General features: G+C 44.6%; 1 protein-coding gene across 1 annotated transcript; it reads right to left on the bottom strand.

The window, feature by feature from the left end:
- Nucleotides 1–6: 6 nt before the first annotated feature.
- Nucleotides 7–26,065, bottom strand: LOC104526530 (vacuolar protein sorting-associated protein 8 homolog; the record flags this gene model as incomplete). Its single annotated transcript, XM_029085454.1, has 11 exons — nt 7–156; nt 835–915; nt 12,101–12,269; nt 12,921–13,090; nt 14,501–14,581; nt 21,636–21,718; nt 22,533–22,552; nt 23,194–23,255; nt 24,647–24,750; nt 25,503–25,545; nt 25,976–26,065. Coding segments are annotated over 11 exons (1,053 nt in total), but the record flags the coding sequence as incomplete, so codon positions are not given.
- Between the last annotated feature and the right edge of the window lie 247 nt (nt 26,066–26,312).

The raw sequence follows: 26,312 nt of genomic DNA, 5'->3' as shown, positions 1-26,312 counted from the left end.
GGAGCACTAGTCTTCAGCCACTGGAGGGGGGGCCAGATGGAGCTGGAAGTTCTCATTCTGGAAGACGCTGCTGGTGGCCGGGTCACCATGGGAAATGCTGAGCAGCCCGTGCTTTTCACCGCTGTGGCCACGAGACAGTTCTGTCAGGAGAGCTAGCTGCAAGACAACACCCAGACACATGACTGTCCAGTGGCCTGGACGCACTCATGCAAGGTGCAGAAAGACAAAGTGGTCATGGGGGGCTCACCTTTTTCCTGCAGCAATTAGAAAAAACTTAACACATGTAAAGCAAAGGGTATATACAGTATGTAGTGACCCTACAGAGCTCAGTACAGGACAACAATCCTGAACTAAACTTTCAAGGCATCTTTAGGTTGTTTTAAAGGTATATAATTGAAAAACAATCCCAGAAAGAGCTGAAAGTGCCAATAACTGCAGCCAAAACAGGCAGGAGGCACAAGGAAAGTGCAAGGGACAGAGGGAGCCGCACTCTCCTTGGGACAATAGGGGGGCAGGCCCTCTCTGCAATCACGGGAGCCACTGGGTTTCTGGAGGGGAGGATATTTGCAAATCTAAAAAGAATCTGAGAAACCTCACTCCATGGGCACTTTTCAGGACCAGCCTCAACACCAGAGACATTTCCATGGTTTCACTGCCCCTGAATCCCCCAGCAGCCCTGTGATGTGAAACAGCCAGCTCTGTGCACAGTAAATTGCCAGGGCTAAACAAAACCCAAAAGCCAAAGCCCATGCTGTCAGTGCTAATCCCTGGCTTGACAACATGCAAAACACCCTTCACCAATTCAAAACTGAAAGGCAGACAGGGGGTACGTACTCTGGAGGTTCCTCGGTTGAGTCGGCAGAGTTGGTCAAAAGCTTGGATTTGCTGAGGATCCAACAGAGACTCTGAACTTGTCTGATAAAGAGAAAGAGAAGGAGGTTACAGAAACAATACACAAGAAGATGTTGAGTTCATATACACAGGATTTCACCCCAGCTCCTGTCCTTGGGCCTGGAGCAGCCCATCCACAGCCTGTTTGAAGGGCTTTTTTAGCCTTCTTTTCTCTGGCTTGAAGCCACTGTGTGCACCTGAGTTTTGGGGGGCGAAAAAATAAAATAAAAAAAATCATATTGCTACACAAAGGACAGATACCCTCACATCCACAGCGACTTCTTGTTGGGGGCTGTAGCTAACGGCAGACAGAGGAACAGCACTAAGTTACCTTTGGGGGAAGAAAAAAAAATAAAAAGGAGAGGCAGAAAAAGAGAGAAAGAAAAGGGGATGGGAAAACTCCCCTGCAGCCAGCTGGGAAGAGAAGTAATGGGTCACTGCGGGGCAGCAGCCTCTCCTGGGCTCTTCCCCAGGCAGCAGCAGCTCTCCCCAGTCCTTTCTCCTCACCTCCTGACAGTCTCCCCCGGCCCTGCTCAGCCTCCCATCCAGGTCGCTACTCAGCGCTGACTGCAGCGTGCCTTACGTGGCTATTATGGGGCATGATTACTGTGCCAAGGATTATCATCTACTAATGGTATCTCTCCCATGGTCCCTTTTTTCCCCTAGTAGGATGTTACAGACTAAAAGCTAGGAAATGAGGGGTGAAAAGGTGGAGGGGAGGCAAAGTGACTCACACAGCAGCAGCAGCCACATCCCCTGAGAAACCAGAGACAAGAGACATGGTGTTCCTGCCCAGCAGCGTCAGCGTTTGCAGGGTACGAGCGGTTGGGCACAAGGTAAGTGTCATCCCAGCAGCACTGGGGCGGTTACAGAGCTGCAGGTGAGGGCAAACAGAATTGCAAATAGAGGGACCACAGCCTGCAACAACAGCATTAACGCAAGGAGGGCTGCATATATACTCAAACCGCTTTAAAAGGCGTCATTTACATATCCCAGGGAGAGATGACAGAGCATCACAGATTCTTGTAGGTTTGTTCCAGTTTATCACATCACAATGTTTCTATTTTGAATGTTTTTGCTCATATTCCAAAGCAAAAGCATCATCAAGAAACTACAACAGGAGCCAGGGAGAACAGCCTCCCTCATGAGCAGCAATCTGGCATCTGTTGTCTCTGTGGATCTATTTTTAAGGGAACATTCAATGTTCATTCTCAAATATTTTCTCCAAAATACATTTCCCAAGGGCTATTAACCCAAAATGCTACAGTCCTACCAGTGGGTACTGACTGAATTTACATTTACTTTAAACTCTCTGTGGCAACAGATCAAGCCCAACACAATGAACTAGTACAGCTGCCTTCACAGAGTGCGATCAGCTGGCATTAAGGCTGAAGTCCTGGCCCCATGAAGGCAGAGGGGGCTTCACTGTTCCTCTAGAGCCAGGCAGGGTCACCAGGAGCCAGGACCCTTCCGGGCAGGCACAAGCATGCTCCTCTTGGCACTTACAGGCTCCTCCCAGCAGCGAGGCCCTTTGCCCAGGGAAGACATTCTCCTTTGGGGTTGTAGTACATTCACAACACAGAATTTGTTTTGTACTTCTCATGCTCTTGGGGAAGATGCACTGAACCTACCATGGGTTTCCTGAAGCCTGAATAGTTCCGTCACTCTCCTGAAGCCACATGCATCTTGCCTTTGAGATGTTCATCAGTTTGAAAAGAGAGGAATGTCCCGAGTGCAGCTCGCTTATGCCAGAAGCGTGTGCCCAAACTCACTTCTTCCCCCTCCAAGATACATTTTATATTGTAAATAACTATTTGCTAATCCCCAGCCAAGGAGCCAAACATCCATGTTCCCTGCACCCACAGCATAGGCTTTGAACCAGAGAGCGTGACAGTGAGGGTCACACATCCGCAGCTGGCAGGTTGTACAGGTGCTTCCAAGGGACATGCAAGTCATTCTCACTTGGTAAAACAACAAAAAGCAAGGAAAAACCGCCCTCCACAGTCGCTGTGGCCACAGGCATTCAAGGACAAGGAAAATGCAATATAATTGGCCTCCCCTCTTCTGCTATCTCTCTACCACACGCATGTAACTATCAATCAGGCTGTTCTCCAGGCTGATGAGCTGAAATATTGCAGGCAATTCTTTCTGTTGTCATGGAAACAACTGCTGTCAGGCCTTTTCCTTTCTTAACCGTGTCACTAAAGGCATGTTTCCATTCAAGAGCTACGGGGAGGCTCTGGAGTCCAGCACCAGCACTCAGCCATCAGTGGTATCCACTCGGCTCACTTGCTCTCACCCCGCAATACAGCTTCTGCCTCCAGTGCTACTGCTGGGCCAGCCAACTCCTTATTGTCTAGATCAGTATGAAGCAGACGGGCACCTCTGAGCCATTTCCAGCCAAATCCTTATGCCCCTTTGGAAAGGCCTCCAGCTAGATGCACAACCCAAGAGACCCAATTTATCCCCTTGCAGATCTGGACCAGCAAGGAGAGGAAAGGCTCCTTTTTGTTTTACAGTTCCCATCAATTCCACCACTATAATGCTAATCTCCATTGCACATTTTGCTTCTGCATATTCTACCCCCCTCTGGTAGTCACCACACAGCCCTCCTAAGCCTGCAATTATCTTTAATTTAACAGTTAGTGCCAAAGCAAGCAGATCATACAGCGGATGTAAGCAGAGGCACTGTTAACAGTCACGCCAAGAGATCCATCTAAGTTCTGCCTCTCGGAGCCATACCTTCCATAAAAGCTACTGCTGCATCAATCAGAGTGTCAGAGCACCATGTTACCCCAGGGGGCTGCTCCACAACACAGGGCAGATGCAGCCAGAAGTCCCAAGGAAGGTCTTGGGATACTGAGGAACAAAAGCAACACGCATCTCCCTTATTTCCAGAGCTGAATCCACAAGCAATGGAAACCAAGTCCACCTTCTGCTATTCCTCCCCTGCACTTGAGCCTTCAACATGGCTCAAGTAGCCTTACAAAAAGGTACCCACATTCAGTTTTTTGAGAGCTGAGCCAATGAATGTAAAACTAAGTAAGTTTATTCCTCTTCCGCAGGATAAGGACCTGCTGGTTTTGTGGTACTCCCAGAAGAATCAACCTGGAAGAATCAACCAAAAAGAGAGCAAGGCAGGCAGCTGCTCTGGCCCAAAGTCACTAGAATGACACTAACATTACAAAATTGTTAATGAACTTCAGAAAACCTCACGACATCCCTTGTAGAACAAAAGCGTGCTGCTGCAGACCTCTGCAGAGCTACTGCAGAGCAATGCACCACTGCTACGGGACAGAGAAAGCCCAGCCGATCGCTGCGGAGGTGGAAACAGTCTCGCAAGTCACTCTGGGCAACGTGGCAAGTGGTCAAACCTTTGCTGGGAACAAGTTTCAGAGCCACTGTAGTTGTGCTACAGTAGGAGAATGTGCTGCTTCAAGACCAGCCTCCACAGTGTTTCACCACTCACCTCTGCTAGTGGGCACAGGAGCAAAGCCGCTGGCAGCAGCCCAGGCCCTGCCTGCTCATGTCTGGCGGTACCAGCGGGGCTGGCAGCAGCAGGCAAACCAGGACCTGCTGCCTGCAAGTAAACACACGCACTGACTCACCAAAGCCTTCCCTCAGCACTGCTACAGCAGAATGAATCTCACACAGGTCTGCGCTACAGCTCTGCCCTCTGATCTCTTCAGGAGCAGAATGGGAAAGGCAGATGTCTCTTATTTCCAGCTGAACTTAAGGAGCAACCCTCCCACTCAAGGCAAGGGAGAAGACAGGCTTATTTGTGCTCTAACAGACTCACTGCTGCTGCACTGTGAGATACTGCAGCGACTGAGGAGAGGAGGAAGGAGAACCATCTGTATTAAATATCTAGAAACACACTGGCACACCTCCATCCTCCCTCTGCTAGCTTGTCTGTGCAGCAGCTCGTGCTTACACCAGGCACTGATGGAATATTCCCTTGGACTTCTGCTGCTGCCTTCAGCCAAAGGAGTAGTAACGCTGTTCAGGATTAATTAGCTAAGCACAAAAAACACATTCTCACTGGACAGCATGGCCCAGCAGATGAGATATTTATTTATACTGTAGCAGGCTTCGAGGGAAGCATGGCAGCACACGGATTAAACATGACATAAAGATGATGCACAACAGGCCTGTGCTCAGGCTGATCTCGGTTCAGTGCCTGAGCCCAAAAGGACAGAAGCATCGTGCATGAAGGCAAAGAATTCATTTTCTAAACCTGACCTAAGAGGCTGTTAAAGCACATATTGTAAGAGCCAACCACAGAAGGCTCAAGAAGTGCAGTGTTCTCTCAATGGCAGGACTTTGGGGAGAGAAAGGGACAGTGAAGACATGCAGAAGAAGGAAGAAGTCCTGCTTGGTGCAGGAAGGATTAGTGACCCCTCCTACCAGAGGCTTATCGATAACATCACCCAAAACCTTACAGAAAATCCAAGTGGACACCTCTGCTATCCGTCCCTTTCGGAGCTCCTGCCACCCACCCAGCAACCTGTTACTGCTGTTTAAGAGGGAAGTTTATAACGTGTCTAACAACTCTGGTCCTGGGAGATCAGCTGCAGCTGCCCAAGCCTGCGTCCGCTCAATTCACATATAAACCAACACTTCATTGTGCAACGTGGGGGTAAAAGGAACAGGCAGGGAGGCGGGGCATGGAAACTGCAGCTTTCCATTTCAGGGATTTACAAGAGATAGATGCTCATCTGCCACCTGCATTTCTGAAAGCCGCCCCCCAGAACAGCCAGTGACACCTTCAGCTACAGCAAACACCACTGACCCAGCCATCACTCCCTCTCGTACCCTCCCATCTGGGGACTACAAACTGCACCAAAACCTCAGCTTCTATTTACTTTGCTCTCCTCCTTCAGAGGAACATCAGAAGAAAGGACAGTCATCTGCACCCTTCCTAACCCTTTGGCCTTTTGGTTATTTCTCAGCTTGGGCTGAGGACAAGCCCTGCAGGGGAGCAGCAATCGCCCCCTCCAGCAGCAGCAGCAAGCACAGCACCAGAGCAGAGCTTACTGGCAGTGCCAGCAGAGCTGCGACACCAGCGCTCCGACTCTCCTGCCTGTGCTCCAAGGCAGATCTGCAAAGACAGACTGAAAGCTCACAATTTCACAACAAAGACGTACGCAATGAGCTGTGCCAGTTCCTGGGAGAAAAGACACATGACTGTCAAGCGCTGTGCTAAACCACACATAACTATTGGCAACACAGACTAATGCAGTTTGTGGGAATATCAACAGGCTGGCAACAGCCCAGCATTTGTCACCATATTTAAACGAGTCTGTTCTACAAATCCTCCTAGATATGAAATGTTTTATTAAAAGGGAGGAAATTTTTAAACTGTAAGAACAGTTTATTTGAAATTGAGATGTAAAGTAGAGCAAAGATTACCCAGTGCAATTTTGCCATCTTTATTCTCTTAATAATCTTAAACCAGGACACACCCCTTCCCCAGGTGACCCCAGGAGCACAGGGCAACCAGCCTCACTGGTCTTGGCTTTAGGCAGTCTGACAGTCAGCTGTCTCTGCTTCGCCTTGGCCTCTCATGGGTCCCAGAGCACAAGAACTTTGGATGGCAGGCAGTGAAAGGAAACTTCTGCCAGGCTACAGATTGCTATATATGAAGGCCAGGGGAAGCAATTACAATTCAGTCTGATTTACTCAAATAAGACCCCAGCCAAACAAACTAACCTATAAAAAGTCCAAGAAAATAGTAAATTTTTATTTAAAAGCTTCTAAAGGATAATTATGCTTTTGAAGTTAGTGTTTTTAAATTTGTATTTTCAGTTTTAGCTTTGGTGCCAGTCCTCCTCTGGCTGCTAGTTAAGACTCCCACACTGGGTCATCTTCTCGCTAAATCACTTTTGTTTCCAATATATTACAAGAAATCTTAGAACACAGATGTTCTGCTGATGAGAAGCCAATGGTACAAAGTGTCTCTGGTTCCTTCCTACGCATTACTGAAGAAGTTAACGAATCTACCACCACAATCAAGTCCAAAGCTGAAGGATTGGGCATTTTCTCAGTTAATATGTATATGGGAATATTCTCTACAGAAGAGAATGCACAATCTTGGAACTGTATAAAATGCTAATTATCTGCTTGGTGTCATTTGGGGGGAAAAAAAAAATCATGTCTGGATATTTTCAAAGTTATAAAGCCCTTGGAAAACGTTGATATTGCTGGGAGTCAACTGATAACTGATGGTCACCGTTACACTGAAAACAGTAAAACTGCCTCTGTCTACTGATTGATGGAGGTCATGTAACATTTGTTTAGCTGTAAAATAAGTATTGGCAGAAAAATGTCCTAAACCTTAAGTCTTAGCCAATAGAAGGCACATAGACATGTCTGAGAGGGACATTTAACATCTCAGTGATGGTCTCAACGCCTCACAGGTGGAAGTCGGGCAAGAAGCTCCGAGTCGGATGGAAGGGCGTGTTGCAAAGAGGGACACTGGAGGCAGGCTGCAGAACAGAGCTCAAAGGCAGAGTCTGACAAACTGGATTAACTACGGATCACATTCATTGTCCGTCCTGGCGTGACTTGACAGGATTAAACTCCTGAATAAAACATATTTGCCATCTGGACAGCTCTAACAACGGTGCCCTTAGAACTCACACGTTCTCCAACATGGACTAACCAGAGCATGTCAGCTTAGGGGTTCATGGTGGTTTCTGCAGAGCTTACGGCCCAAGAGCCAAGACTCTGTTCCTCTCCCTGATCCCTAGCATGTAGGCTGGCAGAATAAACAGAAAACATGAACGAGCTCACTGTAACAAGGCAAATTAGTTTTGGAGATCAATGACTAAGTTATCAGGACTATTTCACTTATGTATTTAGGCAGTAGCCCAGCTACTGTGCTTTCACCTAATATGCCTCAACTTGAAACACCACAATGCAAAAAAGCACTGCACATTTTAAATTGGATTAAAAAAACACCACAAACACAGAAGCTTTAGTTTCTTTTAACACTCATTTATGATACGATATAAGGTAAGGAGCACAAGAAAGATGATCTGTTTAGACACAGAAGATGACCCTTGGGAAGACAGCAAGGTTTAGGGATAACACAGAAAGCACAAACTTTTGGTAGCAAAACTAGAGGAAAAGCCCCTTTGCCCTTCTCTCGCGGTTCCCCTTCGCTGGGGCAGAATGTCCCAAGCCCTCATCACAGCAAGGCTGCATTTAAAGAAGTACTATCACCAGATGCAGTAACGGTTCAGCGCTGGCTTGTGGCAGCTCTCCACCTCCTCCAATTTCAAGGCAATTGCTACAGGAGTCATGCATGCAAAGCAGGGACAGAGAAAACACTGTCTGTTGGGCTGTCATTTCACATATAAATCTCAACAACATTACAAAATTCAAACTGACAGTCTTTGTTTCAACAGAGCTGAATTGTTACTATGAAATGCACTCCAGATGCTCAGTGGCATTTCTCAGTATGAATCTATTCCTAATGCAAGGCTTGCTAAGAAAATAAATACCTAAACTGAAGATTTCACTATGGAAAAAAATTTGACTATGGAAGAAAAAAAAAACCACATTAGATTTTGCCAAGAGACAGAATAAGCTTTCAGGGTCTTCAAAGGGGTTACAAAGAAATTCCCTCCCCACGGATCTATATGCAAAAGGTCCCAGACATCTTGGAGCTGGCTCTCCAGCTGTGTTAGCATGACCTCCCTCTGGGAGTTCCTGTTCTCCATTTGCAGAAACACCAGCTGTGGAAGCAAGAGCAGCCTGACCAACACAGACCTCTGGGTCTGCCCGGTGGCAGCGGAGTTGAGAGGGAACGCAGAGAAGCCCTTCACCAGATAACTGCAGCATCAAAAGGCTGAACAAACCTCGTGACAAACAGAAATAAATCAGTTCCGTGCCTGAGGTGGCACCAGGGACCCACAGCCACTGGTATCTTGGGCCCAGGCTGAGAAGGACCCTTGGGAACACATCAGTGTGGCTCAGGGTGGGGAGAGCCCCGCAAGTCTCTCCTTCCCTTCAGTCCTTTTGCTTGCCCACACCTCCTCTTCTCCAGCATCGTGCAGCATGCACCTGGTTACTGTAGAAAACGCACCTTTCCAACAGACCTCAATTCTGCACAGACCAGTGTCATGTCAAAATCAGTGTGGGGAGTTTAGCTATTTTCCTGCTTAATTCTCTGCTTAAATTTACTTGAGGCTGCACGAGATCAAACCCTGCCATACCAGCATGCCCCAGCCTGCCTCCAGCAAGCGTTTCTGTGCTCCAGGTAACCCTCCTTGCCCTCCTGCTTTCAGCTCCAATACACACATCCATCTCCTCCATCTCTTCCACTTCCCATTTCCAGCACTTCCCCCAGAAGAAAAGGCTGTTCTGTAACTCAGACTACTGCTTGGCCAGATGAATCGTTACCTCACAGGGTTAATTAACCCTACTGAGGGGTAATTGATAAGCAAACAAACTTCCTGGAGAAGCTAGAGATTTTACAGTCTTTTGCCAAGTCTTAATATCTACAGCTTTTTAAAGATCTGACTGCGTAACAGTTTAATCACATGCGAGTACAACAGTTAAATATTACAATTTAAATATATGAGGCACATCACAAACTTGGAGAGGATCTGGGACAGGAGGAGGAGGTGGTGGGGCTCAAAGCTGTGCTGGGGCTCTGAGGATCCAGAGCCAAGCTCTGATAGAGCCAAGCTCTGCTGGGCCGGCTGTGTGGAGCAGGAAGCGATGGGCTTTTGCCAAGAGCACATGACTGAGACATCAGGGAAGCATCCAGCACTCTCAGATGGTCTGGCATGGACATTTCCTAGCTAGTGCTATATGATCTATGCTGTAACCCTTCTTCTTCCCCACCCAGTCTCTCCATGTCTCCCTTTAAGCCCTGAGTCCCAGCCAGCCCCTCACTTTTACAGCCAGATCAGTTAAATGAAGGGAAGCATCTTCTCCCCCCTGCCTTGATCATTCCCATGTCATCCAGAGCATTTTCCGCTTCATCCTGCTTCGGGGTATATCCAGTCTTGTATTAAAGAGGAGTCACAGGGGTTCTCTGACTGACTATCCCATGAGAAATTAGATTAGATATTAGGAAGAAATTCTTTCCTGTGAGGGTGGTCAGACACTGGAACAGGTTGCCCAGAGAAGCTGTGGCTGCTCCTCCCTGGAAGTGTTCAAGGCCAGGTTGGATGAAGCTTTGAGCAAGCTGGTCTAGTGGAAGGTATCCCTGTTGATGGCAGGGGGGTTGGAACTGGATGAGCTTTAAGGTCCCTTCCAACCCAAACCATTCTATGATTCTAAATACAGTGATAACCAAGTTACAAGGCCCCAGTATAAAATGCCAAGCACTTTAATGAAGAATGTAGTTTTAGTACTTAATTTTACCTTTAGCTTTTGAAGTTAAACCTGGTCTGTCACATCTATTTGCACACATTCCTTTGGAGCAGAAGTGTAGAGGGTAATATATGTGGCTGCTGAATCTGCCTAGCTTTAAAGCCAGTATCCATATTTCACTGTAGCAGGACAGTACACGAAGTGACGAGCATTTGTAAGCAGACTGTTCGGGCCACAGTTGATTTACCATCTCCCAGGAAAGCTTTTCTTTCTGTCACCATATAAGAAACTAACAGAATTTGTCTGAAAGATGGCATGGTACTCCATACATTCCTCAGGGATTACTTTGCCCCCAAGTCTCCCTTCAAGCAGGAAGCTTCTGTTTTTGTTAATACAGACACTGATGGAAGTTGACTAATGCTGTTAGCTATCTTTTGATTGGAACTGATTTGGCAGAAATGGAAATAATCTGCTAGAAGAAAACTAAAGTACTACTATAAAAATGTACTCCAAGTTTGAATTACTTTGGTTTCAGAAGTGGAAAAATGCCGCTTTGCATGCATCTGTGTGGTGACAAAGGCACAAAGTACCTTGAGGCATTTAGGAACAAACCTTCATCAGCAACCACCTTCACTGGAACAGCGGGTGTTGGAGTTCAGCTGCCCCCAGTGCAACATCCCTAAAAGACAACCCAACAAGCTACCTGCCGTTCTTTGCTTACACTCCACAGCACCATGCCAGGGAAAAGACAGAAGCGTGCATCTTGAGACTGGACTTCTGTTTGAATTGGGGATGGTGAAACTTCTTGCACACAAATACTGACAATAAATACAAGCTAATTATCCATTCTCTCATCCAAATCCAGCTGAATTGGTTTTTCATAGAATCATAGAATGGTTTGGATTGGAAGGGACCTCAAAGATCATCCAGTTCCAATCCCCCTGCCATCAGCAGGGACACCTTCCACTAGACCAGGTTGCTCAAAGCCTCATCCAACCTGGCCTTCAACACTTCCAGGGAGGGGGCATCAACAACTTCCTTGGGCAACCTGTTCCAGTGTCTGACCACCCTCACAGTGAAAAACTTCTTCCTAATATCTAATCTAAACCTCCCTTCCTTCAGTTTAAACCCATTTCCCCTTGTTTTGTCATTAGTTGTCCTTAGGAAAAGTCCTTCCCCAGATTTCTTGTCGGCCCCCTTCAGGTACTGGAAGGCCGCTATAAGATCTCCCTGGAGCCTTCTCTTCTCCAGGCTGAACAGCCCCAACTCTCTCAAGCCTGTCTTCATAGGAGAGGTGCTCCAGCCCTCGGATCATCCTGGTGGCCCTTCTCTGGACTAGTTCTAACTGGTCCATGTTTTTTTTACACACAAGCTTCTTAAAACATTGTGTGAGCACTTAACAAGTCCAATCAATTCCAGATCTTCTACCCAGAGCCAGGTTACCCGTTAGGAAGATAGAATGGAGGCTCCACGATCCAGCCACAAGGAACATGCTAGCTTTTAATACAAGTTTTATATAAAACACATCTAAAAATAGTTTGAAAGGAACTGTCCCCAGTGGCCCATCCCAGGCTCTCCCAAACAAGAGGAAGAAGTGGATGCATCTAGGAGGCAATCAGCTGCAGGCATCCAGTTTCCCCTCACGCTGGCTAGCAGTTCCCAAACCTTCTGCATGAGCACATTTCCATTTCTTGCACGGCTCTGTATACCCACGCCAAAACAAAATGACATTCATAAACGTGACTAGTTAGCTGCAGATACTGTTTGCCAGTTACTGATCACAGGCCTGTCTGGAAGCAAAGACAGACATGAGAACACAGTGAAGTCTAGAAGCACTGCTCAAAGTTTACTTGAAGAGAAACCGCCTCACAAACATTACCTGTGCCAAGGATGCTCCACTTCCTTTTTTGAGCTCTGAGAAGTTCTCGCTCAGTTTTCCTCCCTTGTTACTTGAGTTGCATTTATAGCACATCCACCTCATCAGGCCTTTGGTTACTGTCCCACACTCTTTACTCAGCAGACACAGCGAATGGTACAAGTGGCCACAGCTGTAAAGAGAAGAGAACTCTGGCAGGTGGTTGAAAGCAGGATAACACAGCCTGACAGCTCTACACTTTGGAGGGGAAATCTCTGCTCCATGGAAAACAAGGCTGCTTAGCCATAAATACAGGTCAGCAGTGTATGTGCTCCCTGTGTACCTCCACACCCTCCTGTAGTATTTCTAAGACTTGCAAAAATAACAGTAGATGCCATCTGCTGATGCAGTTACAGATCATAATACTAAGGTAATAATGATCTGGTCTTATTTTATAGCCCCTAGTCACAGATAGGAAAAGCAGAGATGCCAACAGAGTACGTAGCCAGGGCCACAATAGATCCGAGATGTACAAATACAGGCAAATAAACCCAGGGTACTGCAGTGGCACAAACTGCATTGCTGAGAGAGATGACAGAAAAACTGAACAGTTCTCTCAGACCTGTCACACAATTTTCAGCCAAGACAGAGCTGGCTGCAAGCAAAGGCAGCTGGCTCTGATGGGCCTGATTAGCCAGCCCATTTACAGCACAAGGGAGCAGGGACACGTGCTCACAGGAAGACATCTGATTACTTGTGTAAGTCAGACACCAGTAGCTCTTTCTTCTTCCTTCTTTTCTTTTAAAACTACTAACATGAACTCAGACATGCCCCTTAACTTTACCTGAAAACAATTATTTCATCAGCAGTTTCTTGTCTTCTTTTGTACTGCTGTAGACAAATGCAGCAGTAATCCTGCTTTGGGGTAAGCCCTCTAGTGACAGAAGCTCTTAGGTTACACAGGGACCAGTGGAGATCGTGGTTTAAAAGATTTGTAGTTGTCTCTAAAAGGGTCTGTGTCAAAGACAATAGACAGAATAACTAGGTCATTTTGTCATCTCCAGACTGCAGGAACTCCATACTGATCAATTCTTCCTAGTAATCTGCTAAGCTGCTTGTTAAGAGCAAAATCAACCCAACAGAATTGCTTCTCTATGTTTTCTAGCCATTGCCCTCAAAATGCTTACCCTTTTATCACATGTTAATGGAGGCAATAGCTTTCCACTCCTAAATAGATTAGTACTTTATTGATTTTTGTCAAAGAGCATTAAGAGAGATATGGTAGGCTCATTTTGTCATCTTCCATACCAGACCTTCCTTTTTTTTTTTTCTTCTCCCTCTACCTGGTAAGCTACTGCTTACATCCTCTATTTTAGTAGAAGCTTGGTGTCATTTGCAAAAACAAACAAAAACAAAAACAAACAAAAAAACTACCCCACAAACACAAAGCCCAAATGCATTAATGCAGTTAAAATATGAAAATAAATGCTGAACTACTCATCTGCTAGTTCTGCCCAACTGAGATTTCCATTGCTGAAGAGCTAAAAGCAAAATACCCTTAGTTCTTTCAGTACCAACAGGTACAGGCACTCTAGTCTGTGATCTATCGATGCTCTGTAGCAGCAACTTACAAAAGGCTGCAGAGGTTGCACCAGTGGTTCACATCTGGCCCAGTCCTGTCACTGCCTGTACGAGACGGCTGCCAGGCAATGACAGAGGACCTGTGCTGCTCAGACCCTTCCCAAGAACCCAAACAGAGATAATGGTTTTTATGTTCAGCCCTCTCCAGTAAAGCTATTTCCCGTTTTATTTTTAAACTGGATGCGGCTGCATGGAGGTCTGAGCAGTAGCTGGCACGGTAGTGCCACATGGTAGGCAGAACAAGGGAGGGTGAGTTTGGAGGAAGACTATGCATTCTGCTTTGGGGAAAAGGAGTTTCAGAAAAATGTTTGGAGACTGCCTGGGATCTGAGACATGACAGAGGAAGGCAGGAGTGAGATAAAGGTGAAATCTCATTAGCTGACAAAGGAAATGCAGCATTACCATTGGGAAGTGGCAAAACAGCCTAATTTAAAAAGCTCTTCTTTAAAACCACATAAAAAGACAAAGCATATTGGTTTTGTGCCTTGAATCCCTAACTGCAGGATGAGCTGGAGAAAAAGCAGATGTTTATCCTTCCAGTACATTTAACATAAAACTGAACTACAGAAGTGCTCACCATGTACCTGTCAGTCCCTTCACTTTCAATCCATCTGTGAGCAATACAAACTCATTCCCCTTCCCCCAGTCCCAAGACTATAAATCCTTTGCATGCCCATTTACTTTGCCCTGCAGAGAGAAACTGCAAATGAGAGAGAGTAGCAGGCTTGACAGCTAAAATTCCTGTAGACAGCAGTGGACAGAACAGAAATGCATGCAACTTACTTGTTCATAGTTAAAAGTGTCCAGCATTCCCAGGACAAGTCCTTGAATTTCTCCAAGTTTCCCTTTTCCATAAACTGGATCCTGTATGAAGGAATGAAAAGCTGCAGCTGAATCACAGGATATGACAATTCCAGCTTTTATTTATTTTGTTTTCCTCCAGATTGCCATTGCAAATGGAAGTTATGACTGCAGATTAAAAGATGCTGCATGTGCACAAGGACAGCAGAAAAATCCTACGTATTGATGGGAAAATTAGTAATTAGCAAGACTGAGTAGATGGCAACATCAATACCAGTCACTGTGCTCGGGTCAAAAGACTTCAGATGTGACCTTGGAAACTTCCTTCAGGAGATGCAAGAGCTGACTGGAGAATGCACTTGAGGAATATCAAAGAAAACAGCAGAACACACCCTGCAGCGACACAGGAGGCATCAACTCCATCTCTGCTGCCACTTGATACCAACTGCTACAGGTGTCTGCTGGTCAGCAAGCTCCTGGGCTGCCCGCAGGGCCCCAGGCCCCACACGGCCAGTGGGCTCTCGCCTGAGTCAGAGGGTAATTCACTCCAGAGTCTCCGCGCATCCACAGGTCACCCCCACGCTCCTTCAACACCCCCTCAGCTGCAGGCTGGAGGAGCACAGACCCAGTGGGTTGTACAGCTGCACAGCTGTGTGCAGGGGTCCCGGGCAATCCTGGTCTCACATCCCAGATGACAGATCATCGTCTAGGGAACGATGAGGGCTCTTGTTGCTGCAGGGATGATTTCCATGTGCCTCAAGCAGCTTTAGTTCTAGGTCCCAGCAGCACAAACGAAGGGCTGGGGTACAAGTCATTGCCCTGGTGCATCTCAATCACCTTCCTTAGGTCAGCTCCAAACCAAGCACCCCCTTCTCCCCCCACAGCCACCCTGGCACCCTCTGAAGCATCACTCAGTGCAGGACAGGAACTCTAGTCTAGGACACATCTCCCTGTTCTGGGGCAAGCTTAGCAAGGAGCCCTTTGGGAGCTGCTCTCCATGACAGTGCACAGTCTCTCAAACAGGCAGAGTTGGGCACAGCACTGGAAGAGGGGAGAGACTCCTGCAATGCCCTTCCCTCCTGCTGGGCCCTGCTGCACAAGAGAGCAGGCTCCTGCTCATGGGTACAATGAACCATGCAGGATATAGCCCTGCCCAACAACCAGCATGGTGAGAGTTTGCCAGCAGTAGCCACCAGCACTAGTGTCTCCTGGGCAGAATTGACCCTGAAAGATCTCTCCATCCAGTTGCAGAGGTGCCCTGTCCCCCACCAACAAGCAACATGGCCAGGAACACAACTTCCTCCTCCTTGTCTTTGCAGCAGCAGCAAGATCAGACTAGAAAAAGCTGGAAAAAGGCATTCTGCCCTGCTGGGAGGCAGTGGAAGGATACAGGGAAAAGCCTGGCAGAAGCTGCAAGAAGATGACTGGTGGAATGGGCAAGCCACTGGGAGAAAAATAGAAACAGACTGGCAAGATGTGAAAAGGAAACTAACCTAGAGAGTAAAAAATTATGGAGAAAGTGGAACACAAGGGTCTGAATGAACAAGCTCTGGATGAGAAGAATGAGAAAAGGGGTAGGAGCAAGGCTGATTCCATGCTGGGACTGAGAGCGAGGGAGAGAGGATAATCAAGAGTGAAAACACAAGTTGACAAAGACAACTGAAGTAGCATGGGAGTTAGACTGCACAACACCCAGAGAGATCACCAGAACAGCTATGGAAACGAAGTCAGGAAATTTTTGAACACCAGTCTTCAGAGGAAATGTGACAGGCAGAAACGCCAACGTTCAAGCCTAAATAAAAACAGCACTGAGTAATATCACTTGAGTCAAAACCAGCTGTAGGTTTGGAATATACAGAAGAGCTCGACACGCTGCAGAGGCTGCTTTTTTACTAGGTGAACAGTACAGCCTCAGACAACACTAAGTTTCCTTTCTGTATGCATAATTTAAAAGCAACAGGACAGAAAGTACATTACACTGAGTCACCATATGAATTATGGAGGGCACCAGGGAACTCGGGACTTCCAACACAGCATGCACATGATCTGTAACATAGAGCAGGTTATTTTTGTATCTACCAGGTATTTTTCTAAAGCACTCAAGTTTATAGCCAAGGAAACTAAACAGGTAACTCACAAATTGTACAGATGCAATTATTTACACATAGCAACTCAAACTTTCCAAGATGCAAGTAGAGACTTTCAAAACAACTTGTTTTGAAATATAGATAGAGGAGGAAGAGGAGATACGAAGCGAGAGGAATAAAAGAGCCACCTACAGCTTTGCAGAGGAGGAATGTGAGTCTGAAGGCCAGCTTTCAGCTGCTCAGTTTTCTCAAGTGATGATCTCTAAAAAAATGATCTCTAAAAAAATGGCAGGTAGGAAGAGAACAGACTTTTCTCCAAAGAGGAGCCATGTGGTCTAGCAAAGCGCTACACCGAGCCTGGCAGTCAAGTACAAGCGCTGAAGTTCATGAACATTTCCTGCCAGCAGCCATTAAAGCCAGTGCTTCAAGGCCTGGGCTGCAGCTGCCTGCCTTAAGCATGAAATCCAGAGCCATAATTTCATGTTTCCAGCAAGTTATAATGCTGGTTTCAGCCTCCACAAAATTTACAGTCACAAGAGCCTTGTGGGATCACTTACTTTTATGGAGGAATATGTTTCATTAATTCCACCTTATAAAATTTGTCTCCGTTTGGAATTTACGCGCGCTCCAAATGCACCGTGCGGGATGGCACATTAATAACAGTGAGTTGCACCAAGCTGGGAACAGATCACAGCTCCTGTTTCCAGGCTAGTATTTCCCTGGGGATACGGCAACACTCAGCATGGTAAGCCAAAGCCAAACACACTGCTCAGTGCCACTACCAGCAAAGAGATCAGGGAAAGCTGGCAGGTATCCAGATGCAAGCCAGAGGTGCTCGTGCAGCCTTTCAGCCAGTTCTGTCTCCTCCAGTTCCAGTTTCTTCCCAGCTCCAGGAAATAGCACTTTCTTTGCTAACAGCACTCACAGAACCACACTAATAAATGCACTATCAACTCAGAAAATACATTCACTTGCAGCTTGTCCCATCTGCAAGGGTACAGAGCAACTATTGTACATAAAACTAATCCTAGTGTTGACCTTCAGAACTGGAAAGAAAAAAATAAAAAAAAAAACAGGCAAGGCCAAAAGCAGGGACTGAAAAGATTCAGGCAAAGGCTTTTTAGATCTTTTTGTTTCCACACATTTTAGAGCTTCCTTCCTTCCCCATTCTGGGGTTCCTACAGGTAGATTTTACATTTCGGGCTTCTCCAGTTCTCCATTTTATAGGAGGCATCAGCTGCATCTACTTACAAAACATTCATGATGGATTACAGCTTTGTGTGGGAATTAACACTCAACCTTTCAAGCCCTCTTCAGACAGCATTCACATCCTTAATGACATGGAATTCTTCTTAATGCTCAAGAGGATTCCTCTAGCATCTCTCCTAATACAGTTATTTCAGACTTCCTATTTAATAAATAACTTTATAACATTATTAAGTATGAGCAAGAACATAAATATATTAATCATTATTTCATATGGCTTCAATTATATAAAGCTGAGTCAATGTGCTGCAATGGGCAGATGCCAGGAGCCTACCTATTTTCTGTGAAAGCTGTGGAGACTGGTCACAGCCCTTTGCAAGGTGCCCTTTAGCAAAGCATTTTAGTTGCAAAGTTAACATTTGCATAAGGTATAATCTATAAGCAGTTAAGCCCAGAAGAGGAAGAAAAACAGTCCACTAAAATTGGAATACTCTAATTCCTTTTCAGAAAAGGCAAGATAATCTACCTCAGTTTATTGATGTCATCCACCTTACAAAAAATCCCCCTGTTAATTCCTGAGCAGCTGTTCTACCTTCCAGACCTGCAGCTCCAGTATGTCTATGCTCTACCACCAAGACTTGACCTCTGTTGGAACAGCTTTTGAGGGTATTTTCAGACAAGCACAGCTTACAATTCTGAGTTTCACAGAAATATTTTGAGGGCTTGGGAAAGGCTGTATATTCTCCAGAGCCCAGAAGAGCTGGTTTCAGAATTTACTTATGGTCACAGTTGAAGTGGCACTTGAATAACATTTTAAACGAGGCCCTACATACTGCTCTGAGCCAAGACAGATCCATTTGGCACCAGGGTTTAGAATCTGACATGGCTTCAAAGAGCAACTACACAACTTTGCCAAAGGAATACCCACCCAGGGCTAAAAAACCAGAGATCTTTCTAGTTGAGAAAGCTGTTGAGACAGTGTTGTGGGGAAACACCATGTCTGCGTGCCATGTTGTTACTCTTGCCTGCAGAGCACTTAAACAGCATTCCCAGATAATCCAAAGAAGCAGATGACAAGTCAACACTACACAGGGAGGGAAAAAATTCCAGTGCTCCCTACTGTCTAACACAGGGGGAATTTCTTTCCTGATCCCAAACATGGCAAGGGTTCAGAACCCCTCAATATTTGAGCTGGGCAGCCAAAGACATGGCCACATGGTAAGACTCATCACCATTCCCAACATCATCTTCCCAGCTGAATTCAAAGCAACATTTTTCCAAGAGCCATGCTGTGCACCAAAATAAAGCCCAAAGAAAAACTCCCACAGGCACCCAGTGCAAGCCCTGAAGCAAGAGTTTAATACAACACAGCTACAAACACACAAGGAAAAGTGACTGGGGCAATGCAATCCCAGAAATAAAGCTTGGTGTGAACACAGTGGGAATGGAAATGCATCCTTTTCAGCACAAGAACAAAGGGTTAAATGAATGGTCTGTCTTGGTAACAAAGGATGCTGTTCCAAGTTGCAAAGCTGAGGAAGGTGTCAAGTGCTGAAGGCAGCAGACTGGGAAGAGCCCGGGACAGACAAGAGACAAGTTACATGTCCTAACATGAGGAAGATGACAAGTTTGCAGAATATCACATATGATTCTTCTGTCAGCCCAACAGGACAGCAGACTACAAATATGTATTTCAAACCTAGGTTCCAAACAAGGGAAAACAAAATGTGCAGAGATCTGGCATATAATTTACAGAATCTTAAGTGAGATTCAGAGGCAAAAATCCACTTTATAACAGCCAACAACTTCGAAAGGACATAACTAAGCTGTCCAAACCCAGGCTGTCATCATCAGTCAGAGGAGCCCCGTAGGTGCAGTGAGGGGCTGACAGTCTCTCTACTGCCCAAAACGAGCCAGGTCAGATCACTCATTCCCATACTTCTTAGGTGTCTGCAAATACGTGAGTGTGAGTGAGTGTATGAAATCTATAAAAGAATGAGTGTTAAGAGGCAAAGTCAACTTATTTAGAGATCCTGTAAATAAATGCCACCTTCCCTTCCACTGGACCTTCTAATGACTTTTATGACACTAGTTTCTTTACACCTGTTTCTGAGCTACAAGGCACCAATTACTGCTCCTGTTTTATGAAGTTCTGATACTAATAACCTTTACGTGGAATTTAGTCCTTCTCTCTGAATGCATTTTAAGAAGCCATCATCCCTCCCCATTTTTTGCTCTAGCTGTACAATAACATTTGCCTTTAAAAATCTCTGTTTTGTTAGACTGAATTTGTAAGGGTGACCAGGGATATGGGATGAGCAGGAGCAAGTTCTCCCTACCTCCAAACTCACTGACTAGAGATGCACATGCTGCTTTAAGTAATGCCTTACCCATTTCTGTCCCTAGCAAAAGTACTTCACCTGATGCACCATAAGCATCCCATTATTCTCTGCAATAGCACCATCACACCAACCATTTCACTGTACAATGGACAAATACATTTCATTCATCTGTTGCCTCCAGGATGCAAATGCCAGCCTCTAGAAAAGGGGTTTTCTATTTCTGCTAAAAGAGTCACTCTGTAAGGACAGAAATGGGATGAAACATTTGAAGACTGCAAACAAGAATTTCTATTCATCCCAAGGGAGAATGGGATCTTCCTCCACACCGTTAACACCTCCTGGCCGTGTTATCTTCAGTGGTCACTGGTTTGCCTCTCATACTGTTCCAGTAATTCTCAACATAACCCAGGAGAGCCTCCCTGTCAACCTCCTCACTTACTCATTCAACAATTTCTGTATCATTTCCTGCCTACATTAAACATCAAACAAAGCTCAACAGGAAACTCTATCTAATGCCACAGTTAAAACAAGACAAAATACGTTATTGAAGAGCCATTAGGTTTGCTCAACACTTTCTACCTTTGATAAAACCACATTTCATTTGATCACGCTTCCTATCCACTCTTTTATAACATCTTTCACTGTCTTTAATTATGATTTTTTCCAGAATCCAAGATTGTGCATAGTATTAAGATCAAACTAATTAGGCTGCTAGAGCTGTATGTTCACCCTGTGAAGCCTGTAAGGCCTTTTCTACATTTTCTTCTCTCGTCTGGAATAGAAACTCTGAAGAGTAATTCAACACTTTCTCAACCCTTCAATCATTCCACACCACAATGCAGGCTATGTCTCTAATCTTCTTTATTTCTCAAGGTTTGCTATTAAATCCCAACCTCATCTTTCATCTATCTTGCAAATTAACAAATCATACCACTTGTGATCACTCAACCCAAGTTCCTATTTTGATATCAGCTCTGCCACAAGATGTTGGCTGCTCACTAACAAACATCTCTAAAATAATACATCGCACCATCAGTCAAAATTGCCCAGTAGTGATCTCCTTCTCCAAAGCCAAAAAACTTTGTTTTAGTGTTTTCACAACTGTCCATCCTAGAGCCTTAGATAAATGGCTTTCAACAAATTTAATTCCAAGTTTTGAGAAATTCATAGTGGCCTTGCGCCTAAAACTGTTAAGCTGCAGTTCATACTAATTGCAGCCTTTGAGATAAGATTTTGTTTGGTTTGCAGAAATTACGTCAATTATCTTCTCACAGGTTTGTGTGTTCCCACATGTCTCCTCAGAGCATCAAGTCTCCAGGTCACTTTATCAGCTTTACCAACTTATATCTCACCAACTGAACTTTTACTGAAATACTCTGAACCAGACAATTAGCTAATCTGATCTTTAACAACCTGGAAATTCCTCTTCCCAATAACTGAGTGGCACAGCTTGGTAAAAACTTCTTTTCTTCAGAAACCCACCTGTAGAATTCTCTGCAGGATTGAAGGAAGAGCGATAAATGCAGCCATGTTGTTCAGCACTTGCATTGTCAAACTCTTCAAAGCTGGAATATCAAACATAAAAACCACCAGTAGCTCATTAGGATTCAAGGAGTAAAGAAAGATCAATCTTCCAGATTAAGAGAGTTTTATTTCCATCCATGTTTTCCAGTTTGAAAACAGCTTTTATTTTTTTTCTTCTGCATGTTTTGCACTAAGCACACATAGCTTTTTGTATCAGAAAGTGTATTTAAAAGTTTTTGATATCATGATGCTTCCCCGTTCCCTTCCCACAACCTACCTACAGTAAATGTTCACATTTTGAGACTTACTTTGTAGCAGTGTCATTCACTTTTCCTACTGCTACCCAAACCCAATTTGGATGCCTTGTCCATGGTACAGTCCCACAGACTCTAAAGTTCCTAGCATTAACCTTGGCATGAAACTTGTTCCTAGATCCCTAATTCCCCAGAGTAGGAGCCAATATTCAGATATGCACAGACCCAGCAATTCAGCTTCTTCGTGGGGATAATTACCTAGCTAGAGTAGTTTGGGAAGTATGCACATTAGGAATGAAAACAAAATAGTCATGCAGGATCCAAGTGTATTTATCCTCTCATTTTCTGGTATCACTTCAGATGATTAATTTTCTGCAGGCATTAGCTCCCAGAAATGGATAATCTAGGGGACGTTCTGAATTTAGAAAAGTTGAGGGAAGAGGGGTGATTTTTATTTCTGGGTTACTGATCTCTGCAAGACTATCCCCATGAGTCCAGATACAGCTAACGGTCACTGGAAGGAAAGAAATAGAGGGAGGATGGACAGCATGGTAACCACCACACTTGTAATATGCTGTGATCCTTAACCACGCACAACCACAATCACTGTGGAGCACAGGGCTGGAACAGACTAAAAGACATTATTCTGTCCCAAGACCACAGTATTTAAGTTCCTTTTTAACTAGTCTTAAGTCTCCCATAAAGGGAGGCTTTTCAAGGTGTGCAGTTGACACCCACAACAGGTTCAGGGCACTAGAAGCGGAGTAGAGAATTGAGCTGGTGTATCCAAGTTTTATTGATTTTATATACCATAGACAGGTGCAGGGATAAGTGTACAAAAAGGCTAGGCATGGAAGATGAAGTTCCCAAAGTGTAAAGTGGAACCTGCTTACAACTTAGAAAGCCTTTGTACATGCTGTGCACCTTGGCTTTTTCAAAGAGACCATCCTCAATGGATCCTTAATGGAACCAATTTATTAGCAGAAGCTATGGTAGGGCCCCTCTTCTTCCACTCAGGACTAAGAAAACCAACCAAACAAAAAAAAGTATCTGACTGACAGCTGCAGCCTACCAAACGCCAAGCCTGAGCTCAGTCCTACAGCCAGTGCAGTTCAGCTCGACGGCAGGAACAGAACATTTAGAAATTGAGTAACAAAACTGCTTTTCTTCTATTCATTTAGTACAGGAGGAGAGACAGCACACAGATTTTGATAAATATTTGGGGTAAAAAGCCAAAAGACTTACATTCGGAGTATCGACACTGTGAAGAACCAGATAATTTCTGTGGGGACATCATCGCCTCCAACAGGGGAAACCAGAGGGCCTGGAATAATTGAATGTGCGGGAAAAAAACAGTAAGAACATGGCAGTACTAAAAACGAGATGTGACCCAATGTCAGAGTCCATTTCCAGAGACTCACTTGCACATTCTGAAGAATAGAACTACATTTCTCATGACTGCAACGGAACGGAACTGAAACATGTTAAAATAACTTCAGAGCAAAGCACTCAGGGATATGCTTTCAGTCTAGGTTTCAATCTTAGACCAAGAGAGTATTTGATTGAGGTTTTAGCACAGATGACCTTTGGCTCCTGTTGCTCACTCTTCTCATCTGTTTCTTTACTAGAATTGTGAAAACAATCTACTTTTACTTCATTCAGTCCCCAACTACTTCTCCACGTGAGATGCAAATGCTTTGGTGCAGAGACTGCTTACATAACAGGTAGCACAGTAAATGGATCCCAATTGGAAAGGGCCATCTAAGTTCTCCAGGCATTATACAGGAGTTGTGTAAATTCGCGTAATACTCTACTGAGGAAGCTGGTCCTTCATTTGGTGACCAGAGTCAAATCTTATGTGGGCATCAACAAAGCAATTCCAGCAGGTGGAACAGGACGCAGAGTGAGAGCAAACAGTAACTCCAGTCTATCCAGTTGGGCCATAAGCAGTCATGGTGTGCACGCAGACACCTCTTCAATAAAACACAGCAGCTACCTGCTGCACAATAAAATCATTTAAGAGAAGAAACCGAGCAGGTCGTCTGATACACTGGACAGTGCTCAGAAGAAACTACAGAATTCTTGACTCCAGACATGCCACCTCTGCAGACACAGGAACAACATTCTGAGTTTTAAGTTCAGTTACACAGGTTATGCTTAATCTTCAGAGTAAAGATGCCTTCCATGTCACCGACATTGGCAAAATGGAAATGCAACATGGGTACAAGGAGACAGACAAACCCAGTTCTCTCTGCAAGAGCTCAAGCAAGCTGTATTGTCTCTACCCCTCAAAGACCAGGTTGACATTAAATCCAGGATTTGTGAACATATTCAGAACAGCAATATTCTGCAGCCACAGTGACAGGAGCATCAGCTTTGTGCCACCATAAAGTTGGCTCAAACCTTACTATGCCTTATTTCGTGTCTGATTGACAGTGGAGCTAAAAATGGGGGAAAGGATGTTGTCTCAATCTGCTTCTCCACTGCTGATATGCACTTTATTTTGTGCTTCACCCTTGCAACTGAGTATTTCTCTCTTGTGGGTCTAAAACCTGAACCACTGCCAGAAGAACACAAGGCACAGGAAAACAATGACTGCTTGAGACATACCAGTATCCAAAACATGGGGAAAGGAAGAAGCACGTGAAGAGAAAGTTTCAGGAGACGCAGAGGCCTTTGTTAATTTCAGTGGCACATTTTTTTTTATTACCTTACCTCTCGCTGTTGCTGGTCTAAATTGTGTGAATTTCTCTGGCAAAGGGCAATTGTTTTCATTAAGGTATCTTCGATGTTTTCTAGCAAGGGGAGCTCGGCTGAGCCTAAGTTTTGCAGGAAAAAACAAATTGCAATTATAAAAAACTATTAGATATGTTAACTCCCAGTCATCCTGCAAAATAAAATCATGCTGTTCATCTAAAGTCTGTTCACTACAGTGAGCAACTAAATTATAAATACAGGTCCTGATTTTTGGCACTTTTCCTGAATAGCACAATAAATTGGGCATATAAAACATTTCATGTAATTAAATAAGGAAGATCTTAGCTGTGGTTTAGGATACAATTAAGTAACAAATATGGGCACTGCATTTAATTAGGTGCCCATGAGTCCTTGGGCTAGTGAACAGTGCACCTGTGCATATATTCAATTTCTGTAGGCAGAACATTCTTACTTTTCACAGAAGTTTGCTTCAAAGCTACTTCCAGATGTCTCTCATCTCATATATAATACCTGCTAAAGCTCAGTAATGAGTTTGAATGGATTCTAACATATGAAGTGTGTCTGATAAACCAGTAAGAGTACCAGTCACAATCAAAAAAGCTAACAGGGCAGCTGAGCACACACACAAAAAGCACATTCATCACAGCTTGTTCTAGATCTCTAGGAAGATCAGAGTAAGGAAGTGGCATCAAAATAACTACCACAGCCATGTAAATATATATTTTAAAAGTCACCACAATACCTAGAAACCTGAAATAGGATCTAATTATGCTAGGTGTCAGACATAGGCACTTTACGTTTTTGTGTTTATCTCTTTTTAATAGAAAAAGAAATTTAGTTTGATAACTCTTACTTTCATCATCTTGTGTAAGCACCAGCAACTTGCTCTGCAATCGCTGAAACAGAAGAGAAGTCAGAACAGTAAACTTGCAGCACCTCAATAGAAGCATTTTTAACATTTATGGTTACAAAGGCTCACCCTCATTTTATTCCCCAGTATGACTAACATGGCATATATGTCTTTCCAAATATAGAAAGGAAAACAGGAGCTGAAAGATGATTTTTGATTAAGAAAAACAAATTCCAGCATCTATTATCTACTAGATGTCTGAAGACATGCCAGAAAAATATACTGATCTGCTGAGTCTGCAGACAACTCAACATACTGTTATTTAACAGAAGGTAAATGCTTCAATGGATTCTAGTGGGAAACAAATTGAGAAGCAATGACAGTATCAAACCTTATCGTAGGCCACCGTGCTGATGGCAGATCATGCCACGCGGGCACAGCAAATATGCCACAATTAGAATTTCAGTTTACTGTACCTCAAGCATAACCAAAAAGGCACCATGGATATCTCCCTTCTTCTCCAGTAAATATGAAGAAGCTTCATGGAGCTGATATTTCTGGGTTATCTGAGTTAGAAGAAAAAATAAAAAAGTAAATGTCTATCTTAAGAAATCTGCCAGGGTTTGTTTAGTCCACAAGACAACGACGACCAGATGGTCAGAAAGGTTTGTACCTCCATGTGTTCACAGGCTCGTTACCCAGTCCGAGCAGCACTCCTACTTCCCTTGCCACTGGCTATACTGCGTTTATTTCTCAACTTGCACTATTGCCACCACCAGCATAAAAATATTTTTTAAAATAATTTTTAAAAAA

Source organism: Antrostomus carolinensis, unplaced genomic scaffold, assembly GCF_000700745.2.
Source record: "Antrostomus carolinensis isolate BGI_N321 unplaced genomic scaffold, ASM70074v2 scaffold29056, whole genome shotgun sequence".
Lineage (NCBI taxonomy): Eukaryota > Metazoa > Chordata > Aves > Caprimulgiformes > Caprimulgidae > Antrostomus > Antrostomus carolinensis.
This window is presented reverse-complemented; position numbering and strand designations above follow the sequence as displayed.